Genomic DNA, 12,873 nt, shown 5'->3' with positions numbered 1-12,873 from the left:
ACACGCACACGCACGCTACCACCAGAAATAATATTATAGATTAAAGGTTAAGTTATTTATAGTAAGAACAGAAAATATTAAGTTCAAATTAACTTACAATTGATAAAAACATTAAAGTGGATTTGGTAATTAGAATAATAATATAGTATTTTGGTTTATAGTTACCCTATTTTTTAGAAAATAAAAGTTGTAGAAATAGATTTGAGATATCGCACGTTACTTTAGAAAATAACTATATCAATAATTAATTATAGAAAGATTATTATTATATGAAAAATTTCATTAAAAAAAAATTGAATACAAGTATTACAATAAAAATAATTCTGACATAAATGTCTATTGTCTGACATAAATGATACCGGCATCTCGTTTTTACCATCGCACCGCCCGCCACCGGAGTAGAGTTCATCCATACTACCTGGAGCCACTGCGGTCATCCACAGTGCGTTTCCAGAGATCTTTTTTGCCACGTACCATCCGGCTATGGAATGAGCTCCCCTCCACGGTGTTTCCCGAGCGTTATGACATGTCCTTCTTCAAACGAGGCTTGTGGAGAGTATTAAGCGGTAGGCAGCGGCTTCTGCCCCTGGCATTGCTGAAGTACATGGGCGACGGTAACCACTCACCATCAGGTGGGCCGTATGCTCGTCTGCCTAAAAGGGCAATAAAAAAAAATTAAATTTGGAATTGTATATATAATTTGGAAAAATATTTGCTACGGTGTTGAATTTGGTAACAAATTGTTGTAAATTGTTTTGAGTGCCGTACCCGTCCCAGCCGAGGGACGGAACGGAACTCGCGTAACGCTTGGTGGTGGTGTCCAGGGGATCATGGAGGACGAGAGCCGCGCCCTGGTGCTGCAGGACTCCGAGATGAGCCTCGCGCTGCCCGCCGGCCCCCCGCGCGCCCCCCCGCGCGCCCCCCCGCCGCACCGCATCGACTACGGTACGTGCTGATACAGCGGACTTCGCTACTTACTCGCTAGGTATGGAGCTCCGATGACAGTCGCGCGCACTGATTCAGAGTTGGAAGTCCACCGCTCTCACTGTTCGCGGGACGGACGGAACAGGAGGACTCGGGAATGCTGATCGTGCAGCTTGGTTAGGGCTGTCAGCCAAATAGCCTTCATACTAGGGTTATAACAGTACGTAATAACGATCGACGGTGTGTAGTTCTATGACCCCAGCGCGGCAGCCCTGCGGACGAGACTAAGAGCTGTGCGTGTGTTCACAGACACGGAGGGTCCGGAGTGGGACGACGCCCCCGCGCTGCCCGCCCCCCCACACTTCGACCTGCCGTCCACCAGCAACCACGACACGCAGGTACCGTGCATCGAACTGTCCAAGTAATTTGAACTAGTCTGGGTTCCTAGGGAATGCTTGGCATTTACTCTGTGTATACCACTATTTCTAATAATGTAGTGAATTACATGGCACAAAACCAATCAAATTCAAAAAGTTTTATAAAATAACATCCCAACAAAATATATTGATTTCGAAAAAAAAAATCGTTTTCGTTGAATCGATTAATCTAGTACAACCCTATGTACAGTTTTCGGCTTGATCTTATAATGAATAATAAGCAATGTGTTGTCAGATGGAGCTGCAGAACCAGACGGAGGAGGACTCGATACCCGTGAACGAGTCCATAATATCGCTGCTGCTGAAGCTGCACTCGCAGCTGTCCGGCCGCCTCGACTCCTTCAGCCCCGACGAGCCCGCGCCCGCCGCGCACGAGCCCGTCGGTACGGGCGCGCCCGCCACTCTGGTTATCCTTGTCTGCCACTTCATGGCTGAACACTGTACCGAAGCTCGCCGCTTTTTTTTATATCCTAGTTTGGTGGACGAGCTCACAGCTCACCTGGTGTTAAGTGGTTACTGGAGCCCATAGACATCTACAACGTAAATGCGCCACCCACCTTGAGATATAAGTTCTAAGATCTCAAGTATAGTTACAATGGCTGCCCTATCCTTGAAACGCATTACTGCTTCACGGCAGAAATAGGCGGGGTGGTGGTACCTACCCGCGCAAACTCACAATAGTCATACCACCAGCTTGTTACTACAAGTGACCCATATCATGTTACCGGTGGTTACCACAGCTCCCTGAGGGCACAAGTAAACGTAGCATAAGCGAGAAGTGGCAGAAGTAACGCGGCGTCCGTGGCCCGCAGGCGACGGCCCGTTCTGGATCGGGCGCGTGCTGCGGCGCATGTGCAGCCTGGACCCGCGCTGCCGCCAGCACGTGCAGCACGTGCGCGAGCAGCTGTGGCCGCAGCAGCGGGAGCGCCACGCCGAGCACCTGGCCAGGTCCACTACACTATCTCATCTCTTCATCACGTCATGACTCAAACATTATTGCAAATGAGCGATCCAATGGTCCTCATTTACAAACATTAGTGGAATGCGTTCTTTAATATCAGCCTTGTTAACTAAACCATACCTTCATTTAGTAAACAACATCTCAACCGCATGTGCTTCAGGATAAGCGCTTAAAATAATTGTGTTTTTGATCACAATTTAAAAGAATTAACAAATGAATTGGGAAAATTATGCACAATTTTAAGACGATAGTGAGGACAGTAAAATTTGAGTGTTGTCATCTTCTTTTTTTAGTGTTTCTCTTCTTTCTTCTTTTTCTCTACCTTATCCCACTAGGTGGGGTCGGCACAGTTAATTTTTCTCTTCTATTCTCTTCTATCAGCTGTCATATCAACACTCTCTCCTCTCTCATATCGTCATTCACACACTCCATTCATATCTACTTCGATCGAACTCTTCCCGTCTACCTTGCACTACCATTTCCATACATCTCCTTTCTTTTAGTGTTTCTATTTTTAGGTACTTGATTTCCATTTTTTTAAAGAACTTTGCATATAACGATGTTTGCGTCGTGCAGGGAACGTGCAGAGAAGGAGGAGCGGTCCAGGCGAGCTCGCGAGCGGCAGGAGCAGGTGATGCGCGAGTTCGCTGCGCGACAGCAACGGTTCCTGTCCAGCATGCGCGACATGGACGACGAGGAGTGGGTCGAGGAGCCGCTGGAGCCCGACTACACCTGCGTCATCTGCAACACGTGCGCGCCCGCCTCCGCCGCCGACCCCGTGGGGCTGGTGGTGCTGGTGCAGGCCAGCAGCGTGCTGGCGCACCGCGCGCCCGCCGGCTGCGAGCCCGCGCGCCTGCCGCTCACCGAGCCCGACCGCGCCCGCCTGCGCGCGCACCGCGACCGCACCGCCGGCCAGCACCAGGCGCGCGTGCTGGACGAGCTGCGCCAGCACTTCGACGGCGCCGGCGTGGACTCGTGGGAGGGCGGCGTGCACGTGCAGTCCTGCCAGCACCACCTGCACCTGCGCTGTCTGCACGCCTACCTGCGCGCCCTGCACGCGCCGCGCCCGCACAACCTGCACGTGGAGCGCGGCGAGTTCCTGTGCCCGCTGTGCCGCCAGCTCGCCAACACCGTGCTGCCGCTGGCGCCGCGCCCCGCCCGCCCGCCGCGCCTGCCGCTGCCCGCCGCGCTGCCCGAGCCCGCGCCGCAGCCGGTGCGACACAAGCCCACTCGCACTCGACCACGCTGTACGACACGATCTGTACCCTCGGCTTACTATGTACGCAGGCGCCCACGAAGCTCTCGGAAGCGATGGGGAAGGCCATGGAGGACATCACGGCGGCCGCGGGGGGCAAGCTGAAGCAGCGGTACGGGTCCTCGCCCGCAGACATCTTCGCCTTCGTCACGTCCCTGGTGCGAACCAACCTGGAGTGCGAGCTGGTGCAGCGAGGAGGGACCCTGCTCACCACGAGCGCGCCCAGATATAAACCTAGAAATGAGTGTATAGGTGAGTGCGACAGACAACGGTCGAATTAGCAGCTACTTCCATTGGACTCCATCCGGAGGAGGGTCTGTTCTCTGAGTGCATTACCGAGCGCACTCCCACGGAGTCCTCCAATTGACGTTCATGAGCGACGATAATCAACCGGTACAAAGACATGCGCCGTGTGCTGGTCGACCTACATAGCTAATAAATAAAAAAAATGTCAATAACTGACAGATATAACTTTTTTTTTTCGGGCCGGGGTCGAACCTCCTACGAGGTCCCCGCGCCTAGAGGGTTATGTGGGACATTAAACAATATCGATATTTATTAACGAGGTTTTATGCTCGGGATTTCATTGAACGACGCGGCCTTCGGAATCATAACTAACAATGGACGTGTGGGGGCGTACTGCACTGCGCCTCAGACATTTAACATGTGGTTGTATCGCGCCCGGCCCGAGGGTGCATCCGGGCACGCAGCCGACGGACTCTGCGCCGTAGTGTCAAACTATAAATTGTTGCCCTTTATTGGAATTGATATTGAAAAATAGTTTATTATGATTGCAGTGCCGCTGATGGTGGTGGCGGGCTTCCACAGCCGCGTGCTGAGCGCGGCGGGCGCGGGGCTGGGCGTGGCGGACACGTGGCGCCTCGTGTCGCCGCCCCCCGCCGCCCCCGCGCCCGCCGGCCCCGCCCCCGCCCCCGCGCTGGCCCCCGCGCCGCCCAGCGACGCGCGCCCCGTGCCCATCCTGCTCAAGGACCCGCTGGACCTGCTCATACAGCTGCTGCTGGTGGCGCCGCCCGACCCGCCGCACGTCGACATACGTAAGCGCCGTCCGCACCTTACCGTCGAACCGGCCCTTACCTCCAAAAACGTGACGGAAATCAGCGACCACGTCATTTCCGAATCGCCGGTGTTTTGAATGAGGGCATTTTTAGAGACTTACCTTCCCTTTAAATATTTGAGACGCTATATCAGAGACACGTTAGGGCGTCTAAATTTATCAATATCGGACACGCTGAAATAGTTCCGTGTAGTGGTTATTGTTTACATTTTTCAAATAGGAAACGTTATATAAATGTTTTTATCCTTTCCTCCCTATAAGTAAATCTCCATTTAACGTTACGACCCCCCCTTCCCTCACTATAAATATTTATTTACATAAGTACGTAACGTTGTCACTCGAGACGGGCTTGTGATGCAAGGCGGCTCTTTGTGTTGCAGAGGACTTTAATCTGATCGTGCGACAGCTGTACACCCTCACGTACTATCAAATAGTATGTCAGTTTTGTGCGAACGCGACGCCAGAGGAGAGGGCGGCGCTGGCGGCGGGGGGAGGGGGCGACGATGACGTCAGGACCAACGCCAGGGTCGTGCTGGCCGCCCTCGCCGACTCCGAGCTGTTCACTGAGGACGGGCCGCCCGCGCAGGAGCAACCCGCGCCTATGGACTTCGAGAAACTTGAAGAAGAGGTAAGCTCAGCCATGGAACCGGAGAAATGCACGAGTAGCTATTGTCTAAGTGGGCTCGCCAACTTCACGTGTATGCTTATAGATATTCTTAAGGACGGGCGGCTGTTGTCGGTGTCCAGCTGCTCCTCAACGCTAGTCCGTTTTCAGTTGAAGCGGCTGTCGCTGCCGTTCCTGCGCGTGTGCGCCCTGCTGCGGCACCACATGTACGGCGCCGCGCTGCCGGACGTGGCGGCGCCCGAGCAGGAGTACGCGCGCCTGGCGCAGTACCTGGACCTTGGCGCGGCGGGGCGGGGCGCGGCGGGGCGGGGCGCGGCGCGCGGCTGGGCGCGGCAGCTGGGCGCGGCGGCGCAGCGCTCGCAGCTGGGCCTGCGGCGGCTGCTGCGCGCGCAGCACGTGGAGTGGGCGCCGCCCGCGCTGCTGGCGCTGCCGCACGAGTACGACCGGCTGTTCACGCACTACCACGAGCGCGTGTGCTCGCAGTGCGGCGCCGCGCCCAAGGAGGCGTCCGTGTGCCTGGCGTGCGGCACGCTGGTGTGCCTGAAGGCGGCGTGCTGCCGGCGGCACCAGGTGGCGGAGGCGGTGCGGCACGCGGCCCACTGCGGCGCCGGCACCGCCATCTTCCTGGTCGTCACCTCCACCTACATCATCGTCATCCGCGGCCGCCGCGCCTGCCTGTGGGGCAGCCTGTACCTGGACGACTACGACGAGGAGGACCGCGACCTCAAGTACGTGTCGACCGCCGCCCGGCGCGCCCTCCCCCGGCTCCCAGCCCCCCGCCCCCAGGGTTGATACGATTGTTTAATTTCCAGACGCGGCAAGCCCCTGTATCTCAGCCGGGACCGGCTCGAGCTGCTGCAGGCGCAGTGGCTGGCGCACAGGTTCGACCACACGAAGCGGACCTGGGTCTGGCACCGGGACTCGCTCTAGGACGTCGCTGCCCGCATAAGCTGTTACTGCTAGCGTTAGAAGTATGACGTTGCCGCGCGGCCCCGCCCGACCGAGGCGCAGTCGGCGCGGCGCGTGTAACAACAATAATATTAAAGTCACATTATTATTAGAGATATTTACAACAAACCATATTTTGTATAAAAGAGACAAAATGCTATAGAGTATTTAGTTAAAGAGACAAAAAAATATTTATAATTAATTCGTGCCTTCTCATTGACAAATGTTTGACCGTACCGCGCTAGGGATCTGTTACTCATTGATAATATTATAAAGCTATTTTCATGCTGTTGTACTTACACATTGACAAGTTGTTAGAATATATAACTACTAGTGGTAGGGCGCGGCGCGGTCCGCGGGCGCCCCCCACTCGTCTGTATGGCCTTAGTTTATCATCTCAAAGATGGATATGAATATATTCGTTCGAAAATGTTGTGCTATATACTATATACACTTTAGAACAGTAAATCTGAAATCTGTAGGTTCCCAAAGTGCGCCCCGGGACAGCAGCAACACCGGTCGCTTGGCTTTGTACATTTTGTTTGTAATTTTTTGTAAAATTCACATCCTGTGTAGTTCCGCGCCGGGCTCGATGCTCGCATAATATTTTATTTGGAGTTAGTTTCGGTGCTGATACCGACCACAATGCAAATTTTTTGTCTCATTTCAATTTTCATTGAAATAACTATAAAGGGGGTTCCTCCACCGCCGGACGCGCGCCCCGCCCGCGGGGGGTTGGGGGAGGGGGTCCGCTACCGGAGCCCCGGGGGGCGGCGGGCGGCGGCGGGCGGGGGACGACCACAACTCCTTGTTACATCTGCCCGCGCGACCTTTACTCACATTTTAATTTGCAAATCCCGTCCGTAGTGTGCGGGACGACTCGAGCGCAGCCTCTATGTGCTAAATTAGTTATTTGTAAATATTATATACAATTATATATAATTTTTGAGTGTGCTGGGAGTTGCAAGGGCTGTGAATATGTAAATTTATGTCTGTTGTCTTTTTTACTGTACTTAGCTGTAAATGTATTAAGTTATTTTCTCATAATGTTTTTTTCGTCTGCAATGCTTTCTATGTTTGACAAATAATTATCTGATTTATTTTGAGATTGGTTCGACTTTTAATTTATCTGTAGAAACGATTTTTTTTTCTTAATGAGAAATTTTGTTGTTCGGTTCTAGGTTATCGTTGGACAAATAAATGAATTCAAACATTGTTGATGTAAATATGGCAACACTAAAGACCAGTGTTACCTGTATTTAAATTGCCTTATTCTAAAAGTTTAATCATCTTATTATTTCTAAAACATGGGATCGAAATAAATACTTTTTTGTCGACACGCTTGAAATGTAAATAACAAAATAATCAATTAACTTGAAATCGTTCAAGAATGTTGTTATTTCCCTCCCGTGGTCGGCGCAACTACAAAGTTATGGTAGAGCAATATGAACCGAGACCGAGCATTTTACAGGGAACAGTTCACCATTAAAATTTTATATAGAAACGAATAGGTTCTGAATTAATCGAAGTAATTAAATATATTTTCTGAAATCTGTTAAAAGTATTGATTAAACACACTGAAAGATCGCAAGCAACAAGCTGTGTCGATACGGGCGGCCGCGTCACGCGACTTCGGTGTGCTTACTGCGAGTTTTTAACGCTCTCGATAGCGTAAAAGTTAACTCAGATTTGTATGCAGTTGAAACAGCGCCTCTAGCGGCAAATGTAGGCAAACGTTCCAATTCCATAGATAAGTTTTACGCTATCGAGAACGTTAAAAAGCTCGCACTAAGCACACTTTTCGTATAATTTAACATAGCGCTTGCAATCTGTCTGTGCGTTGACATTAGTGAAACGCAATCCTCGCTGCGCCGCGACATCGAACCGTCAATATTAATGTGTATATTGTTCTTGTATATACGTGAATAAAGTTGTTGATATTATAAATCGTATTTCATTCGTTCAGTAGAACGAAGCGAGGCCTTGTTAAAATGACAAAATAAATGTTTATGCTTTGTTTTTTAAAAATCCAAACAATGGCAAGACTGACGCCCTCTGGGCCTGTCACTAAGGATTGTTGTAAAGCAGGTCGTTTGTGGAGGGGATTTAAACTATTTTAATATATATAAATCACGTGTCACGTTGTTTGTCCGCGATGGACTCCTAAACTACTTAACCGATTTTAAATTAAATTTGCAGTTTGATCCAACTTGAAAGATAGGATAGCTTACATCTTAATTTATAGCCGCAATATTATTTTATTGCAAATTATTTGTCTATTATTTGAAATTCACAATTTTTTTTTGATTGCCTTTGTTGGCAGACGAGCATACGGCCCACCTGATGGTGAGTCGTTGCCGTCGCCGATGGACTTCAGCAATGCCAGGGGCAGAGCCAAGCCGCTGCCTACCGCAGTTATCAGTTATCAGTTATAGTAATTATCTGTTAACTCCAAACGATTTTAACAGATGGCGATAACTGTTGATTGGATTGAGTAAGTAATCAATAGATGGCGCTGCTATGTTAAACCTACAAATGTGTCATATACGCTACATTTTAATGGCTTAAGCACCACGTGTTGCCGAGGCTAAAGTATAAGTAAAAATTTATTTCGTAGTAAACGCAATACAGTGAAATCCAATTGTTCTTACTTTGTTAATTTTTGGTATTCGCATAGCCGGCCACGTGTTATTTAGAAACAAAACCTTAGCCACAGCAACGTGTGGCCGTGTCTGCTAGTGCAGTTATATAGTTTACTGGTGGTAGGACCTCTTGTGAGTTCGCACGAGTAGGTACCACCACCCCGCCTATTTCTGCCGTGAAGCAGTACTGCGTTTCGATTTGAAGGGTGGGGCAGACGCTGTAACTATACTGAGACCTTAGAACTTATTATATCTCAAGGTGGTTGGGTGGTTACGTTGTAGATGTCTATGGGCTCCAGTAACCACTTAACACCAGATGGGCTGTGAGCTCGTTCACCCATCTAAGCTATAAATAAATGAATCTAAGAAATCTCAGTTAGGTTCTTTAACCGCATGTCTTAAGGCGAGGATGACAGTCGCGCCGCGGGCTCTGGACTCCGTTGCAACAGCAATTAGAACTTTCATCGCAGCTGAGACCGCGTGACACGTTCATGTTACCATTAAAGTTAAAGCTTTTAAGACGTAATGGATGAACAAATAAAGGTTACTGCATACTAGCTAGAAGCCCTAGTAGGCAGACGAGCGTACGGCTCACATGATGGTGAGTGCTGACCGAAGCCCTGGACTTCAGCAATGTCAGGGGCAGACCTAAGCCCCTGCCTACCTTCCCTGTGTATACCACACTGGTAATTTGTTTCATGAAGCTATTGACACTTAGCTGCTTTAATTATTTTCCCTCATCTATCGAATTCAACGCTCAATTCATTAATCAAGAGATTAAGAGTACAATATGATTAGGTGATTAGACTTGTAACACAGTATTAAGTTATTCACAATTTTATTGCGACCCGTGAGTTGGCGTTCACTGCACCATAGCGATTTTAGTGACCCACGTTCGGCATTACCCGCATTATAACTTCTTTGGTCCCCGCTTGTACAGGGTGGCCCATAAGTCCTTTGATATGAAAAAAAAATTATTAAAATAAAACTAATTACATTATGAATTAAATTTTTATTTACATAAAAAGCTTAAAAAACGGGAATTATTTTTTGAAAATAACATCTCCTAAATGTAATCCGTTGCGATCACGGCACTCTTGCAAACGACGTCTAAAATTGTCGATGACTGCGCGGCACGTCACTGCTGAAATGCTTGTCATTTCTCTGCGGATGTTTTCTTTTAGGGCCTCAATTGACCGCGGGTTTGTGTCGTATACTTTAGCCTTAAGGTAGCCCCACAAAAAAAATCCATCGGGGTCAGATCTGGACTACGTGGAGGCCAGGAAATGTCTCCTCTCTTAGAGATAACTTTGCCAGGAAAAAGTTGACGGATAACGGGCATAGCAGTGTTAGAGGTGTGAGAAGTGGCCCCATCCTGTTGAAACCACGTCCTGGCATTAAAGCCTGAAAAGTTTTGCAATTCTGGTATGAAAACTCTTCGATCATAGCCACATATCGCTCCGACGTAACAGTAACTGCGCGCCCTCTGCCATCCTCAAAGAAGTAAGGCCCTAGGATACCATGGGCTGACATAGCGGCCCAAACAGTCACTTTCGGACTATGTAAGGGCTTCTGATGCTTAAGTTTTGGATTGATGGGGCTCCAATAGCGGCAATTTTGTTTACTAACATGCCCGTTAAGATGGAAATGAGCCTCGTCAGAGAACATTATGTTATTGAAGGAAGTAAACCGATTCAACATTTCATTCGCATAATTTTGTCTTTGAATACCGTCAGTTTCCTTTAATTCTTGAACCAACTGAATTTTGTAAGGGTGCATATGTAAATCTTTCTTCAAAATCCGTTGTAACGATGTCCTGGATACGTTTAATGCTCTGGCGCGCTTACGAGTTGACTGTGTCGGATTTTCGCGAATAGACTGTGTCACTGTGTCTATGTTTTGTTCCGTACGTGACGTCCTTGGGCGACCCAACCGCGGTTTATCTAACGTCGAACCGGTCTCCTCGAACTTAGCAACCCAGTTCTTAATCGTTTGAAGAGTTGGAGTGTCGTCAAAGTTGTGTAAACCTTTGTGTTCTCGAAATTTACGCCGCGCAACGGTTGCCGAATTGTCGTTTTTATAAAACTCGCGCACACAAAACGCACGGTCCGCTCCGGTAAAACGCTCCATCGCGACTAAATTCCCAGAAACCGAAGTTACTCCCCCCGCTTCCCCTGCACCGCTCACGCGCGCCCTGTTCGTTTTATTCAAATTTTACTTTTCAAAGGACTTATGGGCCACCCTGTATATAAACGCGTGCTCTAAGCACGTCATTACGGATCTCCCGATCCATTAACGGTGCTTTTAGGTATCTTAAGCACCGGTCACCGTCCTCGTCGAACCCGTCGCTTGCGACGAAGGGCTCGACGAGTGAATTAAGCCATAGACACAGCCCACTGAGTTTCTCGCCGGATCTTCTCAGTGGGTCGCGCTTCCGATCCGGTGGTAGATTCTGTGAAGCTCTGCTCTTACTAGAGCCAGTGTTAGCAACACTTCGGTTTGAGCCCCGTGAGCTCAACTACACGTCAAGGAGAAGCTGATATAGCCTTTCAAGGCTATCAGCATAGTTTGAAAAAAAAAGTTGCCCGTCATTCTGAAGCCGCGCTAACTAGTTGCAGAGAAGGTTGAGTAAACACTTAAATAATTAGCTGTATCTGAATATCAGTTAGTCAAGTTAATTATTAGTGCCCGATTTATTATATAGGGTTCCAATAGTCCCGTCAATCGCGACTTTGTTTCTTATTGTTGGAATACGCTCCGTGGATCGTCCAATTACGTTCCGGAATCAGATTCTGTACCTATTACTTGTCAGCTTATGCCAAGGAGCTGGAGTATCCTCCTTAGATACTGGACCTGGTGCTTCAGAATCACCATTGTTTATAGATACGTATTTAATCATTACATTTCACCATCACCATCATATGTCTACCCCCCATAATTTATGATTGTAATCTTCTGTTTTGTTTAATGTAATGTCTAGTTAATGTATGTAGGCGTTAATTTCTTTTTTTTGTATGTGTATGCACTTTGGTTAACTATGTTTGTCTAACTGCACTTCAGTTTTTATTTTCTTAGGGCGCCCTGGGAAACCTTTTATTAATAGAATCTCATATTCACCACTGTAGCTACCAGTTGGTGTAACACTTACCGTTACAGACTAATGCGAAAATTCTCAAGTAAATTAGATCGGTCCTTATTAACCTCAGCTCATACGAGACGCCAGGGACGCTAATATGAGTCGACTATTATCAAAGCCGGCAATCTGACTTTTGGACAATGATTGGTAAATCAGAAAAACGAATTATTGACTTTGTATTCCATTGGCAGTCACAAAACTCTTCGGAACGACATCTTAGATAAATAACAGGTTAACTATTAACCTTTATTTAATGCAGGTTTTGAACCGTATTCTTTGAAGGAGACGATTATATTCAAATCAATCTGAATTGACATATCAATAAAAAATTTTTGTCCAAATGCACAGATTGCCACCTTTGATAATAGACGACTCATATATACTGTTAAGCCGGTAAGAGCAACGCCATCTATCGTCGAATAGCAAAAACGAATAATAGAGAACGCCCGAGACGTACAACGCGATCTATTGTCAAATAGCGGAAACGCGCCGAAACTACTGAATTTTTAGGAATGTTCTCGATAATTCTAGGGATGTCCTAGCGACTCTAAAAGCGTTGTAGTGATGACACGGAGACAGTTAGTAATCGGATATACTCGAAGTGAAGAAGCGAACGGATCATCTGAAGCGAAGCGAAGAAGTGAACTACGAGTTGTAAAGTATTCTGTAAGTGTTTTAAGTGTTAAATAGAGTTTTAATTTATACTTCGGTGGAAGTTTTGTTTATCCCGAACCCCAGCGCGTAACAATATATTTGACTAATTTGAGCTCATTGTACAGTTATGAACTGTTTCGACATTTTTAACACAAATAAATTGGTGTTGTAGATAAAATACTCCACAAATAGCAACAGGAACTATTCCACGTAGAA

General features: G+C 48.1%; 1 protein-coding gene across 2 annotated transcripts in view; it reads left to right on the top strand.

The window, feature by feature from the left end:
* Ubr3 (Ubr3 ubiquitin ligase) overlaps positions 1 to 8,172 on the top strand; it is a 78,162-nt gene extending 69,990 nt beyond the window's left edge. For both annotated transcript variants that reach the window (XM_089728985.1, XM_089728984.1), the window contains exons 16-25: positions 825 to 945; positions 1,234 to 1,322; positions 1,597 to 1,744; positions 2,174 to 2,309; positions 2,899 to 3,535; positions 3,610 to 3,829; positions 4,375 to 4,632; positions 5,033 to 5,280; positions 5,428 to 6,005; positions 6,090 to 8,172. In XM_089728985.1, the coding sequence (XP_089585111.1) occupies positions 825 to 945; positions 1,234 to 1,322; positions 1,597 to 1,744; positions 2,174 to 2,309; positions 2,899 to 3,535; positions 3,610 to 3,829; positions 4,375 to 4,632; positions 5,033 to 5,280; positions 5,428 to 6,005; positions 6,090 to 6,207 (2,553 nt within the window). In that variant the 3' untranslated portion in view covers positions 6,208 to 8,172. The remainder of the gene's footprint in view (positions 1 to 824; positions 946 to 1,233; positions 1,323 to 1,596; positions 1,745 to 2,173; positions 2,310 to 2,898; positions 3,536 to 3,609; positions 3,830 to 4,374; positions 4,633 to 5,032; positions 5,281 to 5,427; positions 6,006 to 6,089) is intronic.
* Positions 8,173 to 12,873: the final 4,701 nt, after the last annotated feature.

Source organism: Bombyx mandarina, chromosome 08, assembly GCF_030267445.1.
Source record: "Bombyx mandarina strain Sakado chromosome 08, ASM3026744v2".
Lineage (NCBI taxonomy): Eukaryota > Metazoa > Arthropoda > Insecta > Lepidoptera > Bombycidae > Bombyx > Bombyx mandarina.
Note: the sequence above shows the minus strand (reverse complement) of the source record. Positions and strands in the feature narration are given on the sequence as shown.